The sequence below is a fragment of the Cavia porcellus genome, unplaced genomic scaffold (assembly GCF_034190915.1).
Source record: "Cavia porcellus strain 051 isolate PalLab524CR breed Dunkin Hartley unplaced genomic scaffold, mCavPor4.1 scaffold_6, whole genome shotgun sequence".
Lineage (NCBI taxonomy): Eukaryota > Metazoa > Chordata > Mammalia > Rodentia > Caviidae > Cavia > Cavia porcellus.
In genome coordinates, this window is record NW_026947489.1 from 60955374 (window position 1) to 60975494 (window position 20121).

Consider the following 20121-nt stretch of genomic DNA (forward strand, 5'->3'; position numbering starts at 1 on the left):
ATTAGTGAAATAAAAAATGCACACGTGCATAAACATCATATTGTCTCATTAGTGAGAAGCTGAAACAACAAATATATATGTATATTAAAAAATAGTTAACGATAGTTATACTCCACTTCTCTGAGTTCACTGAAGAGAAAGATTTGTGCCAGTGTTGTTCAGACGATTGAATGTAGATGTCTTATGCTCTGATTAAATGATTTGGGGATGACAATGCACAATGAATATACCATTGTTGCTCCCTGATTGATGTGTTTTGTTTTAGTTCTTTTTATCTTATTTCATTTTATTTTTCTCCATGAAATAAAATGGATTTGGAAAAAAATACTGTACATTAAATGTGTATTAAGTGCTGCTGTTAACTGCGTATTTTGACTGAATTAAATCATCTAATTTCTAAATTATAAAATAAAAAGATCTAAAACATGAGAACAGGAAATAAACCTTTTGCAAAACCTATTCAGAAGAAAAAAATGCCTCCATGGAATGTTAAAAGCAAAAGCCAATTAGTCAAAAGAAAATCTAAACTGTTACTTAACCATTCTGCATATATGAAACAAACATTAATTTCCTTTACTGAATATATTTAAAGACTTCCCAACTCTGCGAATTAACACTGAGGGTTCGGCATACCAAGATGTAAAGTCCTAGGTAACTAGGCCCCATCCCATGGTCTCCTGGACAGGCACTGGTTACAGCAAGGACATCTATACCATATAAAGACTCCATGCTAGCTGCGTCGTTGTCAATCAGTGCGGAAGCCACCCAAACTATCCCGAGAATCAGTAAAGCAAGAAGCAGCAGCATGACAAGAGTCTCCAAAATGCGGGCTCGGATTCCCTGAAAAATGTAATGGAGATAAAATTTTAATATTTTCCTTTATAAACAATTAGACTTCTGTCTATAAGAAAGCATAAAATAATCTCTGAGAGGGAAGAAAATTTATGTTTATAACTATCAAATTAAATTTGTACTTATTAGAAAAACACTAAATGATTATAGTTTACGTTTAGATTTCAAAATTATAGAAAATGTTTTAAGCTTGGAATAGTTTTCAAAATTATCCATAAAAATATTTTACAGCACTTTTTAAACAACTGATTAGTTTCCTCATATCTTCCACAGAGAAAGCTGATTCATGAATTTCTCTGATTCTAGTTGAGGGCTCAGGTGGGGCCACGTACAAGGTGCCTTTGGCTGGCAGGGCGCATTCCGCCAGTTCTTCCCAGCCTCCGGAGCCCTCTAGCGGGCAGCTAAAGAACTATTCCCCCACGCAGTCCGACGTCATGAATGCCACAGGCAGATCTCAATTACACAGCGCTCTTTTTTTCCTTTTATTCACATATATTTGCAATACAGAAGAGCGGTGCTTACTGTGAGAACTGTAAGCACCTGATACCCTGGTTAATCTCAATCCCTTTCTCTCCTCCTCTCTCACCTCTCGTCTTCTCACTCCCCTTATAACAGTCCATCTCAAAATCTCCCTTGCTTCCTACCATCTCTCCTTTATTCATTTATATTTTAGGTTTCTCTTTTTTATGAGATATAATTTTCATAAATTCATGAAGCTGGAATATATAATACATAATCATTATACATGTTTTAAATGTAAAATAAATTCTAACCTCAGGACCAAACTAGAGGCCAGACTTTTAAATATAATAATTCTCCTACAAGACAAAAAGAGAAACTGCCTTATACTCCCAAAAGTTATTGTGTGACTGTTTCTGCACCTGAATGTAAAGTTTATACTGATATTTTGTAATGGCAGCACCTAACACAACAAAAAGTATTTCTGTGTTTCTCATACATCATATATTTTTCATATCACATTACAATAGCTTAAAAATGGAAGTTATAAAGATCCAACACATGCACTCACTCTGATTTGGTCCTTTTCTTTTACACATATGAATTGCAAGGATACAGTGCACCTAACCATAGCATCCCAGTTCAGCAAATCCAACACAGAAAGGAAATGACTCCAGAGAAGCGCTCCAGGCTCTACAAAGGCCTCAGAGAGGAAGTGGCACTTTCTTGCCACAGGGCTGGCCTTGGGGAACATGGAATGCTCCCAGAGATGTGAGGGCGCCAGCAGGACACCAGGGAGCCAGAAAGCAGCAGGTTTGCAGTTTAACACGTCAGCTCTGCTGGCAGGCAGCATCACTCAAGGAGGCGAGACAGAAGCAATCACAGAACATACTGCGCCCAAACATGCTGCGGCCACACACTGCTACTTTAGTGCAGACTCCTTTATCCTTCACTTCACAGCTTCCAAACCATTCAGGAGACCAAAACACAACCACCACCCTTTCCTCTCCTTCTTCCTCTTTTCCTAAGCAATAGTCTTATTACACATTAACCATTTTGAGAAGTGGAATAAGATAAGAGGAGGGGGTGCTCTGGTAGGATGTACTACACTCCCATTCTGTCTTCCCCAGTCCCCAGCTGGCCCTCAAGAATATGAGCTAACCAGCAGGGCTTCCCAACACACAACACGCATGGTGTATGTGTTAGGCTGTCTGAGCTAAGCAGTGCAGTGGTGCTGGGTTATGATACAGGAACTAAACAGTGGGAACCATCTGAAACATGCTCCCAAAAACTAGTTTCTAAAATTCTAGATACCAGAAAACAAGCCCAGTCTGAGAACTAGTGCCATGTGTGAGCCATTGCCCGACTGGAAACAAGCCTCTCCCCGTGAGTCAGTGCCACTTGCAGACTCGGGGGGAGAAAAAACAAGGCCACACTAGCAAGCAAACCTGGTATGGGAACCAGCACCATGGGCAGACCATGGCCAGCCTGGGAACAGCCAGACCCCAGCACCTTCTGGCGCATGGCCTAGCAAACAAGAAGTACCAGTCATCCTCCCCTATTTCTCCCCATAAGTGACCAGCTTATCCAGAGAAACACAGGCTGTGATGATAGCTATCATGGTAAAATGCAATTGGATGCCTGCAGTGCCTTGGTGTTTCACTAACACTGCAGGCCTAGGGCCAGTGGTCTGATCTCATAGGTTAAGATGACAGCAGTACACAGTGTGGTATCTAGGGGGGGTCTCCTCCTGAGGGCTGCAGCCATTGTTGATTCCCTATGGTCTTGTTTTGGAAGCCCTATATCATTTCCACTGTTTTGTTGGTTGGGTTTTATTCTCTTTTGTTTTGTTTGATCATGTTAAATCTGATGGCAGGAGAACTATTTTAAAGAAAGATATATTATGGTAGCAATTTTGGATATACTATTGGTTTGTTTTGAAATCCTTTATTGCATTCATTGTTTTGTTTTTATTGTTTCTATTCTATTCTGTTCTGTTTGACTTTTACTCTGTCTGAAATTATCTGCAGCTATTTTGAAGACATCAAAAGGCTTTATGGTAACTGTTGTTGATTTTGTTGAAGTCCTGTAATCTTTTACAGTGGTTTGTTTTGATTGGTTTTATTCTGTTTTATCCTCTTTAAACTAAAATTTTAAAAATTTTAAATAAAATTCTAATATACAGCCAGGCATGGTGGCACACACCTGTAATCCCAGTGCCAGGAGGCCGAAGCAGGAGGACCACTATAAGTTCAAGATTATCCTGGGCTACAAAGTGAGCTCAAGGCCAGCCTAAACTGCACAGAGAGACCTTGTCTCAAAAAGACAATCAATCAATCAGTCAATCAATCAATAAAATTCTAATATGCTAGTGAAGACAACACATGTGGACACATAGATTTTTGTTTTAGAAATACTGAGCAGACAGTCTAAACACTGACGTCATTGCTGCTTCATCCCTGAACTCTGATGGCCAGTGCCCCGTTTAACTGCTCTATGCTGCACTCAGTAAGGTGAAAATCACAGTGTACTGAAAACACTCAACCCAGAAGTTGGTATGTTTCCATGGTGATGAACATTTTACACAGTTTTGCTAGACACCCTACAGTCCTGCAAGAGAGGTAAATACCACTCTTTTCACGATGTTTCTACCCATCAGCAAAGCCTAAGTAAACCCACTCACAGAACATTTGAAGCAAGTATAAAATCATAAAAGAGTCTCTTAGGAACATTAGCATAAGGTTTGATCAGCATGGCATTAAGACTGCACCAAACAAGCATACAGTTGTGGGGATCCACAGGAGCACTAACAGAGAGGAGACAATCAAAACAAGTACCAAGGCTTTTAAACAGGAAAAACTACAAACAAGGTGTCAAACATTCCTCTTTCCCCCAAACCAGTCACTAAGAATATACACAAACAGGCTTTGATTTTAAGTCCAGGAAAACAGCTTTGTAATAAGCTTTGTTAGGTTTTCTAGTGAGACAGTAAGATGTTTCTGAATATTCATATGCTGTGCAGTAAATCTTAAAAGCGTATTTAATGTGGCCTACACAAAACAGAAAAATTAAAACTAAGATGTGCTAGCCATTAAAACTTTATAGAATTTTAAGTATGTTAAAATAAAAAAAATGCTAATGTTGCTATTTCACTCAACTAAAAGAATTTAATTTTTTAAAAATATTACGACTGGGCTGGGGATTTAGCTCAGCTGTTACAGCTCCTGCCGGGCAAGCATGAGGTTGTGAGTTTGATCCCTAGTACAAAAAAAAAAAAATTACAACTACTAGTTCATGGAACTAACATTGCTATTTCATTGTATTAAAATTTATGAGTAGGCATTTCCCATTATATTGGACAAAAATTATCCAGGTCATAATAAATAAAATAACAAGTTCTTAACCTGTAAATAAAAAAGCTAAATCTTAAATTCTTAAATATAATCATATATTTAGTGAAAAATATTTCTCAGCATTCTACATTACATTGAAATAATTAACTGGAGAAGTCTTTAGCTATAAGTCATGTGACAAAGAAATGGGAACTAACATTTAAAAAGCGTCTGCCAGCTGCTTTATTTGTGCTGAGTCTTCACAATAAATTAGAAAGTAAATTTTATTACACGCAAGGAAGTTCTAAAAAGAGTTAATTTGCCTGCAGTTATATGATCACTGCCCAGCAGAACTAACTTTAAATGCAGGCCTGCCAGTCTTCTAATCCTGCCTTCCACCTCCCCATGTGAAAAATAAAATGCAGATAAAACAACACAGAAATAGGGAAGAGAGGAGGAGTGCTAAAGCATACTTCTGACAGAACGGTAACTTCAGCAAAGGCCGCTTAGTAAGGAACTTAACCGTTTCTTTTACCAGATATACACTTCCAGTTCCACAACAGCAAGCTCAAACTAAACTTACTGCTCAGTAAAGGCAACTTAATACAACAGAGCACTGTGGCCAGCGCACTGCTACTCAGTCCACAAAATGCCAGTCAGAAACTCCAACAAAGAAACGATGAGAGTTCATCAGGATTCTTGTTCATCACATTTTTGCAGCAAAGCAAAAAAAACTTAAAGTTTAGAGTATAAAACCATGCCACATGACAATAGCTTTCCCGTGTCCTAAGCCTCTCTAAAATGACAGTGACTTTGGGTAGCATGCATATGTATACTCAGGCATGTCCACGTCAATTTCCCACTGATAATCCATCATCACTTTGTGTTGTGTGTTATTAGCTGCTGCCTGGTTTAATATGAGTCCATAACTAAGAAGTGAATCTTTTGCTTTTCTATGTTTAAATAGTAAAAAGCATATGTTAGCTGTGTGTCTATTAAATACCTATTGGTATCCCATCCAACTTGAAAGATTACTATGACCACTGTAGCATCCAAGTGGCCTTCAGTGGGACACCAACTTTCTGTACTATCATACCCAAAGTAACCACAAAACACTACCACATTCACCTTTACTTACTCTCTAAAAATTGCAGTAAATACATCTAACATAAAGTCCCCCGTTTTAGCCCTGCTTAGGTGCACAGTTTGGTGGCAGCAGGTGCATTCACACTACTGTAGTGTCATCTGCAGAAGCCCGTCTTCACAGTGGCAACTGGAGGGCATTAAACAGTAACTCCCTGCTCTGCCCTCTCTCCCCCTGGTGACCTCCACTCTACTTCCTGCCTCTGTGAATGCGACTTTCCAGACATCTCATCTGGATGGAATCGCACGGGATCCATTCTCTGGAACTGGCTAGTTTCAGCCAGCACAAGGTCTCAGGTTCACTTCTGGTGTACCATAGCACATCATCAGAACTTCTCTCCCCAGCCTGAACCACCCATCAAGTGCCATTCACCTCCTTCTCCACCCATGGGCAGCAGGTGACTTCCACTGCTTCACTAAGGTCAACAACACTGCCACAAACATGAGGCTGCAACGTCTGCAGGAGGCCCCACTTCCAACTAGGCAGCACAGTCGTCCAAAGAGGAATGACTGGATCAGTCCTAACCCTACTGTTCATCTTCTGAGGAACCACCATATTTGTTTCTATGTCAACTAGACTATTCTAGATTCTCATCAATGATGCACAAAACTTTGCATTTCCCTACATCCTCTCTATTGTGGCTACTTTCTGGGTTTTTCTGCTAGAAGCCATCCTACTGAGTGTGAAGTAGCATCTCATCATAGCATTGATCTGCATTTCCCTGTTATTAGCAATGTGAACATTTTTTCATGTATTTATTGGCCATTTATATGTTTTACTTGAAAATGTCTATTCAAAAGCCTTTGCCTGCTTTTAATATTTGAAAGAGTAAGTTTCATCACCTTATTCTTCAAAATTATTGGCTTTTTGCTCTCCCATAAAATTGTTACCCAGGAAAAACAAGGTAAAAACAACCACCAGCCAGACATAGTGGCACATGCCTATAATCTCAGTACTTGGGAGGCTGAGGCAGGAGCTTTGCCATAAGTTTGAAACCAGCCTGGGCTACCTACTGATTCAAGCACAGCCCCTAAAATCATTAATATAGAATACCCACCCACATATGTCATCTTATTTTCTTTCAGTAAGGTTTTTTGTTTCTATCAAGGTTTTAAGCATTATTTAAGATTTATTTCAACATACTTGAGACTGTCTTACTACAGCGTGTATTCTAATTCATTTTTTCTGTATTATTGGTATTTATTGATTTTACATATTAATCCTATATGTAGCTTCCTTGTTCAATTTTATTCAAAATAATAAATGACCTTTAGATTTTATATTCTTAATGATAATTATTTTGCTTGTTCATCTGAATTTTTCCTCTTCTTTTTGGTCTTACTATAAAGTGTTCAAGTATAATATAATTAGCAGAAATAAAAACATTTTTGTATTTATTTATTTACTTATTTATTCCTTGCTATGTAGTTCAGGCTGGCCTTGAGCTCACTTAGGTAGCCCAGGCTGATCTTGAACTCCCAGTGATCCTTCTGCCTCAACCTCTCAAGTGCTGGAATAACAGGCATGTGCCACCACACCCAGCCTGACAACCCAATTTTAAAATGAGAATTTTTAACATTCTATCATTTACTATTATGTCAGTTGTACATTCAAGGTAGATATCTATTATTAAGTTAAAATTTCCTTTTGTTACTACTTTGCTTTTTAATCATGAATAGTTACTGACTCTGTTGACTATATTGTGTCTACTTTGAAAAGTCCACTTTTATCATTTATTTTTCTAATTTGAATTATAATCACAGATTCTGTAGTGTTAAAGCTACCTCATATGTGGCAAATATTTTTTTGATTTTTGTGTACATAGCTAGATTTAGTTTAACATTTTCCGACTCATGAGCATTCACAAATAAAAAAGATATATAGTGTTCCTTTCTCATACTATCCTCATAGGTTTTCAGTATCAGAATTAGATACAAGACAGTTTGTACAAAATTTAAGAAAGTCATCTAGCTCTTTGAAGTCTGGTAGAGATGCTAGAAACTACATGGACTTTTTGTATTGTAGGAAAACAAATTCTGACTCAATGTCAATAATCTGCAAAATATTCAAGTTCTACTTCTTGAATCTGTTTTGACAAGTTAAACATAATTCTTAAAAATAGACTTTCATTACAACACATGCAGGTACCACATGGCACAAACCACTAACCTTATCCTATCCCCTCTACACAACAGCTCCTAAAGGCAGAACAGAGCCTATTAATTTCATCATCAAGAAAACAGCACATAAAAAATATTTCTCTAAGTACTACACTGTAATACTGCCTTTGATTCCACAATGGTAACTCCAGACCTAGATATATAAGAGAAGAACTGGTAGAGCCTTAGTAAGTCCTTTGGTCAGAAAAACACCTCAAACACTAGAGAAAATATTTAAAATCTCCCCAGAAATCTACTCTCTGTCTACTTTTCTCTCTTCTCAAATGTTTGGTCCTGTCTTGATTCCCCGCTCATCTTTCGATTCACAAATCTAGGTTTGTCTGTTCTGTGTCACCTCCTGCTTCTTATGTGGTGGATTCAGAGGGGAAAGCCAGGCTCTCTGAGCCGGAAGGCCTGCGCCCTGCGGCCTTCAGGTAACATCAGGTAACATCAGGTAACATCAGGTAAGCTTCCACCTTGCCAGGATGCACTCTTCACTGGGCCCCATGGCAGTGGTTACTGCATTGACTGACTATACAACTCCCTGTTGAACATTCTGTGCTTTGTTCTCATACCATCAGCAGCAGAGCCTGGTTGCTAAAAACAGGTCAGAGGAGAACACAAGGACCACAGAAACACAAAGATGATCAGAACCACTACAACCAATTTACTAACAGATGCAAAACTGAATAACATCTTCTGGGACAGAAAGATAAAATATTTGGGATTATATATCATACAAAGCAAAATTCAAGTGTGTCCCTATGAGACAAAATTCATTTGCATTGTTTTCAATTTCCTACATGTTAGCTCCCCAGGATTTCTATTACCCTTTTCCAAATTTTAGACAATTCTTCCTAGCATTGGAAAGTAAGTGTCTACAAAATAAATTATTAATAAGAGAAGGCCTTAAAATAAATGCACACAGTAATGATATTTACATAGTAATACAAAGACAAATGTTCACAGGTACTTTAGACTGATGCATAAAACAAGATGAGGTCAGCTGGTATTCTATAAAATGTTAAAATTCAAAGCAAAATATTAATGAAAAATAGAAGCCCTGAGGTACAAAAGGAGTCACCAAAACAATCTGCTTAGTGAGTGTGCTCAAGCAAGCCAAATAAGAGATAGGAAAAGTAAACGCTGAGAATCTGAACAAAGATTCACTCAAGAAAAGCTTGTCAAATTGTAGATAATCATCTCGATACTTTAAGGATGCTATAAATACCATATTGGGAAAGAGCTTTAAAAAGAACATTAAGGTCATGAGAACTCAAACCACCTAGAAATATAAGGAGGAAAGGCCAAAAGAAAGACCTACACTCGTTCTTGTAGAAGAAATCTGAGCAGATTCAAACAGAAACCATGACTCTTTCCAGAACTGGAAACGAAGCTAGTGTTTAGTCCAAAACAATGTCATTACTTCTATGTTTCAGGTAAAAGGCCAAAAACCTACAGGAGTCAGAAACACTGGTTCAAGATGATGGTACACACACACACCACTCTTATTATCACCAAATACAAGAAAACATATAGTAAATAACCACTCTGCCCCTTTGCAAACAACATTCACTGCCACACAGGAAGTGGTCAGCACATGTTAGTCGAATGATCTAATATCACCAGAAGACAAGTCAGCCATCAGCAGACAAGCAGCACTGCGAACCTCTAAGATATAGAAAACAGGTATGGTCAAATCTATGGAAAGCCATCTCAGAAAATACAAACTAAAATCATAATAAAAATAAGAAAAGGATCCAATAGCAATGATTCCAAGTGCTACAAGTTCACAGTGCAAAGAAGCTCCCAAATATGTCTAACTATAGGTAAGACTTTAATGTAATATTAAGAGGGGCTGGGGGTTTAGCTCAGCAGCATAGGTACCTTCCTGGCAAGCACGAGGTCATGAGTTTGATCCCTAGCACCAAAAAGAAAAAAAAAAAAAACTGAGGAATAGTAAAAAAAAAAAATAGCTACACGCAAATGTATATTACTGCACATATTTTTAGAACTGAATTGCAATATGCACAAAAGTTGATTTAGGTTTATACTTTTTAATCACCTCTTAGTTACAGACATTAAAATATTAGGCCTTTTGTAAAAACCTCATGGAAAAAGTAGCTATAACAGATCAGACTTTCATTCATCCCCACCTGGAGGTGATAACCACACTTTAAAAGCTAAACTATCAAATTACAAAGAAAGAAATTAAGCATAAAAATGTCAAAAAGCTTGGAGAAAATAAAATCAGGTTTTGTTTGGACTGGCTTATATACTGCTGTCAAGTCCTAAATTCTCTCACATAGTTAACTAATTAAACAGTACATGTCATAAATGTACATGTAACCATACTACGCATCTTAATTACATTAAGTCAACTTTCTAAACCGAGTCCTATAAATTACTAAAACACTTAAACACATTATGCATTAGATTAAAATGATGAAATGATCTGTAATATTCTTCAGTAACTTTTATGCTGATTTCTCAGTTTGAAGTTTTTTTTTCTTTATTTTATTTAAGGAGAAAAGAAAAAAAAGCAGAGAAAGGGTACAAGTTATACAGATTTACAGAAAAAAAATGAACAGTAGGAAATCACTAGTTAATGGATTACATATTGTCATCCTAGAAATAATTGTAGTTTGAAGTTTTCTAATAATACAGGTAGTAAATACTGAAGCCTGCCAGGTGTGAGAATGTAGGCCTGTAATCCCAGCATTCATGTGGCTGAGGCAGGGGGATTGCTGTGATTTTGAGGTCAGCATAGACTTACAGAAGTGAGTTCAAGGCCAACCTTCAGTACATCGCAAAACCCTGTCAAAAGAAGGAAGGAAGGAAGGAAGGAAAGAAGGAAGGAAGGAAGAAAGGAAGGAAGGAAGAAAAGAAAGAAAGAAAGAAAGAAAGAAAGAAAGAAAGAAAGAAAGAAAGAAAGAAAGACAGACAGCAAGCCAGCCAGCCCAAACTTAGGAGGTTAAGGTTGGGGGAACTGGGACACTCTCTGTCTCTGTCTCTCTGTCTCTCTGTCTCTCTGTCTGTCTCTCTGTCTCTCTCTCTGTCTCTCTCTCTCTCTCTGTCTCTCTCTCTCTCTCTCTCTCTCTCTCTCTCTCTCTCTCTCTCTCTCTCTCTCTTCCTGCTGCCCAGAGCTAGACTGACAGCCTTCCTCTGCCAGAGCAAAGTATCGACCTGCATGCAGACACCTAGGCTCCAAGAAGACTTGGCCCATTTCTTCAAAATTGCAGGCCCAGTGTCATCTCTTTTGGGCCAGACTGGGAAATCTCTGCACCACCCATTCACTCTCTATTTGGTTTTGTCATTCCTGTTTGTTATTTTCTTGCTCTCTTAAGAAGTTATCTATGTACTTCATGGTCTACAATCCTTGCTACAGAGTTAATTTTTTTTTTAACCCGGGGATTGAACTTATAACCTAGCACTTGCCAGGCAGGCACTTATGCCATGGAGCTAAATCCCTGGCCCCAGAGTATAATTTTTAACATGGTCCTGTTTAACAATGGCACAGGCTATTTAATTTCCTTTTAGCTATGTAAGAAAATTCATCAGTTGAGAGCAAATGTCATATAGTCGGACCCAAACAAACCTTGATATATAAATATGAAGAATAAAATTTCTCTTTCCATTATGACGTATTATTGTATTGCATTATTACGTATTATTGAAACTCTAATATTTTAAAAATGAAAAGATAGGATATTAGGTAGTTATCTGCAAGTATTTTGCAAACTATCTTCAATAAATAAAGATAAACTGGATAAAATTTATACTCTATTTTCCCTGCTTAGTATTAACTTTTGAAGTTCTCAGGCCATCTTGATGTGCTATATAAAAGTTTTGATCAGTCAAATACAGAACACTGTTCCAGTGCAAATAAACTGGAAAAGAGAATCATTATCTGTATCATTGCTAAGAGCCTACTCTTATTACCTTGCATATAAACGTTGGTGATCCTTATACACACAGTATTTAACCAATCACTCACTATGAGTAGTAAGCAGTACAGACCAGGAATTCTTAAAAAAAGAAAACATAATACTCAGGCTCCTTGTTGTGGCTTTCGGCGCTCAACTGAGGAACCAGTCGAGCTCTAGAAGCAGAAGCACACTCCTTGAGTTTAACACACCTGCCACACTCACCGCCACATATATGCAGGGTCACAATGGGTGTGTTTTAAAGGAAAAAATGTACAACATGTAAGATTTATAAATATATGTAACACTAATGTTTTTTTAAATGTAAATCTCTTTATAATGAGGTATCTAATAGAATTAAACTGCAGGAACTCTTTTATAATTTTTAGAAGATTTGAGAACTATTTCTTACGAATAGTAACACAAGAGGGTAAAAAGAGTTTTGGGGTTCTACTGCCAACTCTGCTGATGACTACCTGTCCTGGAAATTTCATAAGAAAACTAAGACTTCAAGATATTATCTACATTTGTACAATAATTCATACCTTGGTTGCCTCTCACATACTTAAAATGAAAGACATGAAAATGCTTTAAAACAAAATATAAAACAAATGAGGCTTTAGGAATATCTGAATGTAGAGGAAAAGATCTAGTGTCTAGCTGATGTAAAAATTGGATTTGCCACATAACATCTTAGGTGAGTTGTATTAAAAGTATTCTCACAATTTAAATTTCACCTACGGTCTAACAAAAACTACCACTGATATCAGAGTCAGACACGATCCCATCCCTGAGCCTATAGACCCAGCAGGCCCTCGAGAAGGAAGGAACACCAAATGGACAGGACAGTACAGCCCTGAAAGCACAGGGAATGGAGGAAACAGAGCTGGGGGAGGCCAGGTCCACTTCCATCAACTAGGCAAACAGCTTAGGGGTTTCTGGAAAGAGCACACCTGGTGTCCTTCCAGATACATCAAACACTAGAACTACACAGCCAGCTGAAAAGCCAGGGTCGGCTCTGGGAAGGGTTTCAATCCCATAAACAAAGCCAAAGATGGTCAGGAGTCTATAAATCTTCGAACCAGCCATGCAAATTCCACCAAAACAATGTAGTTTCATGGCCTTCTTTTGTACTGAGGTTTTAAAACACCACATCCTTAAAGACTAGAGGAGCCAACAGCCCCAGCCACATGGGGTTGGAGCATGTGCAATCCTCTGTCTGGCAAGTGCACGGAATAAGAGAGTGCTCAGCCTTCATATTTGTTTCCTACACAAGGGTGGCCTTACATCCCAAGCACTTGGCAGCACATCACATCAGGCAGCAGTCATGCCATCACATACTGTACGAGAACAAAGCAATCACAATCACAGAAAACCACTCTAGAGATATCAAGGCTGCCCAGAGGTTAACAGTCCAGAACAGGACCTGGCAGGCTGCGGAGCAGGGATCGCTTCCTGGCAGAGGGGACAAGGTACAGGAAGTCAAGCAGCTAAAACAGGGGACTGTGCATCCTGGGAGAGGTGGACAAGCAGCGCCCTCAGGAAAATGTGGCTCAAAAGATAGCCAGGAACCAATTTCCAGAAGATTCATATGTGGTACTCTAGCTTTCAGACATTCTGTTGGCAATTACAGGTTTTACAGAAACACCATATTTCTAAGAAAAGAATGGTAGAAGGTACTACAGAGTTTACTTTATTTGGAAATGAGACTGGACACAGAAAAACCAGACTAGCTTAAAAAGTCAAGTGAGAAATTATGAAGCCTTAGCCAATGCAATGGCAGAAAGCAAAGAAAATCCTTATTCTAAGTATGAACAAAGTGTCTTAAATCATATAATGCAACAAGTTTTCCTCACAACCTAAGTGACATTTCATTAAGTCTTTTCTTTAAAAACTACACCATAAATATACCTTGCATTCTATGGATTCAAAAAAGGATACAAGTTAATTAAGACACAGTAATCAATCTGTTATCTCAAAAAAAAAAGACTGAAAAATATTAAGCCCTTCACAAGTCTGTTTCTTTTAAAAATCAACTGCTTATAAAAATAAATCAGACACAAATTTCAATATCACATGGTTTCTCTTATACAAGAAACTCAAAATATGAACAGCAAAATAAAAGATAATAGGAAGTAGGGAGATAGATCCCTCTCAAATGAGAAAAGGATCGAGAGACGGAGAGAAGGGGAAGGAAGAGGAGGGAAGGGAGCAGAAGGGAATGAAAAAAGATGTGTTATGTACATATATCAATGCCACACAAGAAATGTAAACATGTCCCACAAACTTATACTAATAAAAAATTCATTAATATGTAATCAATATTAAATATTAAGTAATCCCAAATAAGAAATTCTAAAATAAAGTTTAATATTTAAACTCTGCATTATAAAACTGTTTAATATTTTTTCTCTCTAACCCAAGCAAAACAGGAAATGTGTCCTATAAAACTAATCAATACACTTTATTCTAATTTTTTACTACATATATATATATATAAATTTAACATTTCAGCTGCTTTAAAATTCCATCACTCAGAACAATGCAACCTTATCTTTCTAAAGAATTTCCTTTCTTTAACAGAAAGCATAATATAAGCAGTGACTAAGTTCTAAGAAAAGTAGATATATCAAATCTAAAATATCATATAACTTAAAATATTACCTAAGTCAAGCTGTCAATCTTACTATCTTTAATGTGTCTGAATATAAACTTCGACTTCTGTCATACTAATTACCAAGTAAATGAATTATAAATTAATAAACTGTACCAAGTTTCAGCTATAAATTGGCAAATATTCATAGAGATCAAAGGTCACCACTATCATATGCTGAATAAATGATTTTATAGACAAACAAACTGAGCTTAAATAAACAAGACTTTAGTAATCTAAACTCTAGCCTCATTGTTGAGCACTTCTCGGGCAAGCATGTGATACCGTAATTCCTTACAAAGTCTCCTGGTATTAAATCTGCAATCTTACTTTCAAATAAAAGTTCATTCCAAACAAGGGTGGGTAGTTCTGAATTTCCCCAGAAAAAGTTTTGGAAAAGAGTCTAATCAGTCATGATTCATTAAAATAAAGTTCTCAGTTTAGTTCCCTATTAAACATAAGGCCTGAGAAACAGGAAGCACACTTCCCATGAGCCAGTGGTAACTGTGGGCCAAGAGGAGAAACAAGAAGTGTCCTCTGAGCCAGTTAGTGCATGGGCTGAGAGACAAGAAGAGCTGAGCACCCCCTCCACACCTCTCCCCAACTCCCGTAAGCAACTGGCTGATTCAGAGGAACGCAGACTGAGCTGATAGCAACTGAGGTACAAAAACAATTTAATGCTTGTATTGTTTGATTGACTTTGCAGGCCTAAAGCCAGTAGTTTAAGTACCTACTGAGAGTATAACAATATGCAATATAGCAACTATGGGGGATTTTCTTCTGTCTTGTTTTTGAAATCCAATATTGTTCTCACTGTTCGCTCTGTTGTATTGTTCTGTTTTATTCAAGGCTTTATTCTGTTTTTACTTTGGTTTTATTGTTTTTAAAATTAAAAAAATAAATACAAGGCTTGTATTTTTGCAGTTGTACTGCTGTAAGATAAAATAGATCTTATTTTAAAAGATACATAAACAAAAGGTGATCCTGTCAATATGTGTTACACTGTATGTCACTGTGCTGTGACACAAAATGGTAACTTGCCAGTACAGCACACACACCCCTGGCCACAGCCTGACATATCGCGTGGCCCCAGTATCCTGCGGTCCCTTCCCCCAGGCATGGCACAGGGCCTGGCCTCACTATGGCAGCAGCACAGCATTGCATAGCACACTTGATCTCATGTTCGGTACCAAAGCTGATGGTGAGACCATTCTAAAACGTCTACAGTCCATTTTCCAGGAACAGAGCATGGTGGAGTCAGTGCATACCTGGCAGGACCATGGCCCCCTAGCAACCCAAATAATCAAAAATGGCAGTTTTGCCAATTTAAGAAATTATCTGCATGGATTGGTGTTGCTGGATCTTCAGAGTTATGACCCCCAGGGTAAAGAAGAAATTGATAATTTTTTGAACAAAGTACAAGAGAGAATGAAAGAACTGAATCAGGTCAGTATTGGGCTGGTGAAGTATTTGCCAACCATAGTTCAAGGTTGGGTTGTGGACAGATCCTGGCCTATAGCTGGTGGGCCTCTGGTTGAGTACGACATAGATAAAGTAGTACACGATGAAGACGCACCTATCAGAATGTTAAGATTCTGCACTTGAAGCAATTTGGAAATATTCTCAGCCTTAGTGGGGATGTTAATTTGGCAGAGAGAGATTTGGCATATACCCGGGGCCATCATGGGCAGTGGCAAAGAAGATTACACTGGCAAAGACCTACTGATTCTGGGAGGTGGAGATGGAGGAATATTATGAGAAATAGTCAAACTGAAACCAAAGATGGTCACTATGATAGAGGCTGACCAAGTGGTGATTGATGCATGTAAGAAATACATGTGGGGCCGGGGATTTAGTTCAGTGGTCTAAGTGCCTACCTGGCAACACAAGGTCATGAGTTCAGTATCCGGTGTAAAAAAAAAAAAAAAGAAAAAAAAGAAAGACAGACATGCGGAAAACATGTAGTGACATCTTAGACCATCTCAAAGGAGACTGCTATCAGGTTCTAATAGAAGACTGGATTCCAGTAATGAAGAAGTATGCCAAAGAAGAGAGAGCGTTTGATTATGTGATAACCCTGATGATTTGACTGCTGTTTGAATCTCCATGTCTCCAGAAGAAGATTCCACATGGGAGTTTCTCAGACTGACTCTTGATCTCTCAATGAAAGTACTAAAACAGGATGGGAAATATGTTACTCAGGGGAACTATGTCAATTTGACAGAAGCCTTGCTGCTCTATGAAGAACAACTTGGGCACCTGCATTATTCTGTATAACTCTGGAAGGACATCAGCTTTGTCCCTTCACACTTGGAATTAAGGGTGTTTTACACTGTTTGGGGGAAAGCTAACCCTGAAGATGAATAACCCAATGACGTTCTGCAGATAGCCTTCCTGACCTCCACATGCTGTACATGCCATCAAAATGAGCCAGGCAATTGACTGTGACTTTTTAACCTTTTTTTTCTTAATATTATTTTTAATTTTAAAAAGCAAATGGAAAAATGTAAATTTTGATGAGCTAGTTATTTTGTTTGAAAATCAGCTGAAGGACAATTAGCATAGCAGAGACTGCTAAATGCATTGACTCTCTGGAATGTGATTTTTGTTACTTTTTATTTCTGTGTGGGTTTTTCATTTTGTTTGGTAGAACTTGAATTTGAACCTTCAGAAGAATGAGCATAACTGTTTTGTTTTGGAAGGAGGTTCTTGATTTTTTTTTAAAAAATGACTTAGATTTTAAAATTTGGTGCTTTAAGAAAGTTAAAAATGAATAACAATGCTTCAACTAAAGTTATAAAAAAAGGGAAAAAGGTAACTCTAAGCAAACTCTCCTGACATTTCATTAACAGCTTCTATACCCTTGACACAGTGAGCACGTGTAGATAACTCCTGCCTATTCCATTTCTTGAGCTCTTTACCATCGCCTTTTTTGGGGCCACTACATTATTATACAAACAGACAATCTAATCTTAAATGTAGAAATCCCTCATTTTTAGGTCGATAGAAACAAATTTGGAAGCAATGGTATGACGCAAAGTACTATATTAACACAAGGTTTATGAAAACTGAGTGATGGTCAAAAAGAAAACAGTGACTACTCAGCAACACTAGCGACTATAAAGGACTGAAGCTATAACCCTATTTCTTCCATGAGAAGACATACTAACAAGGAGTGAGAAAACTGTTATCTCAAGAGCTAAAGGAAGGGCTGGGGGTGTAGCTCAGCGGCGTAGTGCCTGCTTGGCAAACACGAGATCTTAAGTTCAATCCCTGGTACCCTCCCCCGCAAAAAGAGCTAAATATCTATTAATTCAAAATCTCTTTAAACTCATATAATTTTTAAACAGAGTAAGTATATTGTTCTTTTCCTCAAGATCATGCTTAGTATTTCCTCTGAGCGCCTGCATGTTGTCCTGAGGCTCGATGTTTGAAAGGTCCAGCCACAGGGACATGACCACTGCTTTCACCAGGTGAGAGGGGCCCACACACAGGACACAGTGGCTACCAGAAGCTTCTGGCCCAAGAAAAATGTTTTGAAAATAACTTTCTTATCCATGCTATTTCTGAAAAGAAACTAATGCTCTCAACTGGGAGAATTTCTAGTAATACATGACTGTTTTCTTCTTACAGGTGTTGGGAGAATCAAATTAACACATATCAATGGTCAGTGAGATATGACTTCATTTTCTGTAATCAACACCATGATCAAAACATGCCCACGTTAAATTTCCTTGCAGAGTTCCCAGCAGGAGCCTTCCTCTTCTCTGTGATTTCCTCTCACCCACCAGAACCATGCCAAATATGTGCATGTGCCACTAACACTAAGCAGCACTTCCTTAATCACTCATTTCCAACAATTTATGGATCATCAGTGGCAAAAACGAGCAAAAATAATGAAAGAATGCAATGAAAGCTCGCGGAGACAGAGGCTGGACTTCCTACTCACTGCTCTTTAACATGGAGGCCTGAGACAAATTAGCCACTGAGGGGAAAAGTCATCTGGTCATAAAATACAGTATAAGGTCAGTTTTATGTAAGTTTGCCAAGAGGGACATAAACCAGGACAATCTCAAACTGTGACACAGGATAGGAACACATTAAGGAAACCCTGTTCCTCTTCTATCGTGCTGTCACGTTGCCTGGCTTTATGAACATTCCCAGCGCCAGCACTGAATGCACTGCTTCCACCTGGTCAGTGCAATTAATTAAGAAAGGAAGTTACCTCAAATTTTGTACTTTTTTCTTTTATTATTAAGTACTCTGTTTGAAGTTACAGGAGTTAACCTCTTAATCCTACAGATTGTGTGCTAGGTTCTGGACATTCTGGGATGTCTGGATGGCTTGGGTAATTGGTCAGGATGTTGCTGTTGTTTATGTTAAATTTTATGCCAGGACTTCAAATCAAAGATAGATGTTAGAGAAGCAAAATATAAATGCTTACTTGAAAATTTTTTTATTATTAATTCATTAAACTTATAATCATTCATTAAATTATAATCACAAGGTGAAATCTGTTTCCCAATTTTTTTCTTTTAACATTTTAATTCAAAGTAAGATAATGAAATACAAAATGAATAAAAATATTCATAACTTTTTAAAACACTGGCTAGAAGTTAAACTCTAGAGTTCACTAGAAAATCAGAAAACATCTTATGACACTAATACAAATTGCCTGGAGCTCCTCTCTGAGGCAAAAAGAGAAAACACACTGCTGATCAGTGCTGCGATAGCCCCGGCAGCACTCTAGCCAGTAAGACGATCCCAAGACCCATACATCATGTATGACTGAAGTCAAATTTTCAAAAGCCATTGCTACCATGAAACAAGTCCAACCAACACATATTTCTTCCAGAGTGGGAGTACAGATGCAGACACAGCCGGATTCATGCATACTAAGCATGCACAGTTAGTGCAGGACAAGCAAGAGATGGCAAAATAACACGCATATAGAAAACTCTTAACTGTTCACAGACCCCAAGCTCCAAAGCAGGCACTACCTTCTTGCTAAAAATTTATTTTATCGAAGCCATTTATACTCCTGTAGACTTGAGAATTAATGAAGAAAGGGAACAGCGAGGGGATGGGTCCAATAAAACAGAAACATACGCCACAGTAAGGAATGAGAAGAAAGGTTATTTAAGGCCCTTAAAAGGACATGGTCAACCCCCCAGGCCTAAAATGTCCTGTTTGAATTAACATAGTGCTTTAATTAAAAACTAAGTAGAGAATTCTACTTAATTTGATTTTCAATTCAAGCCCTGCATCCGTCCATGGCTAGTGGCCAATTTCCGCATCTAAGTACAATATGCAAGGAGCTGTTTTAAAATCAACTGCCCAGGGGAATCCACAGCAGTATGGTGGGCCATGTGCCATCCAGGGAATACACCAGACTTAGATGCAGTAAAACAGCACCAGGAGGGTTGCCATGGGGGAAAGGAAATTTAACCTAGCCACACTGCAAGTTCATCAGGACTCTGATCCCCGAGCCGCATTTACCACTGGAGATGTTTCTAACCTCTCCCCAGTGTGCATCACAAACTGATCTGTCAAACATCCTCAATAAGCAAACATCTTTATGACAGTATACTTGAAT

General features: G+C 38.0%; 1 protein-coding gene and 1 pseudogene across 4 annotated transcripts in view; one reads left to right on the plus strand and one right to left on the minus strand.

Moving 5' to 3' along the window:
• Positions 1-20121, minus strand: part of Lmbr1 (limb development membrane protein 1) — a 142922-nt gene that overhangs the window by 57593 nt on the left and 65208 nt on the right. For all 4 annotated transcript variants that reach the window (XM_003469463.5, XM_063250834.1, XM_063250835.1 and 1 more), the window contains one exon: positions 714-840. In XM_003469463.5, the coding sequence (XP_003469511.2) occupies positions 714-840 (127 nt within the window). The remainder of the gene's footprint in view (positions 1-713; positions 841-20121) is intronic.
• Positions 15038-16949, plus strand: LOC106027617 (spermine synthase-like; annotated as a pseudogene).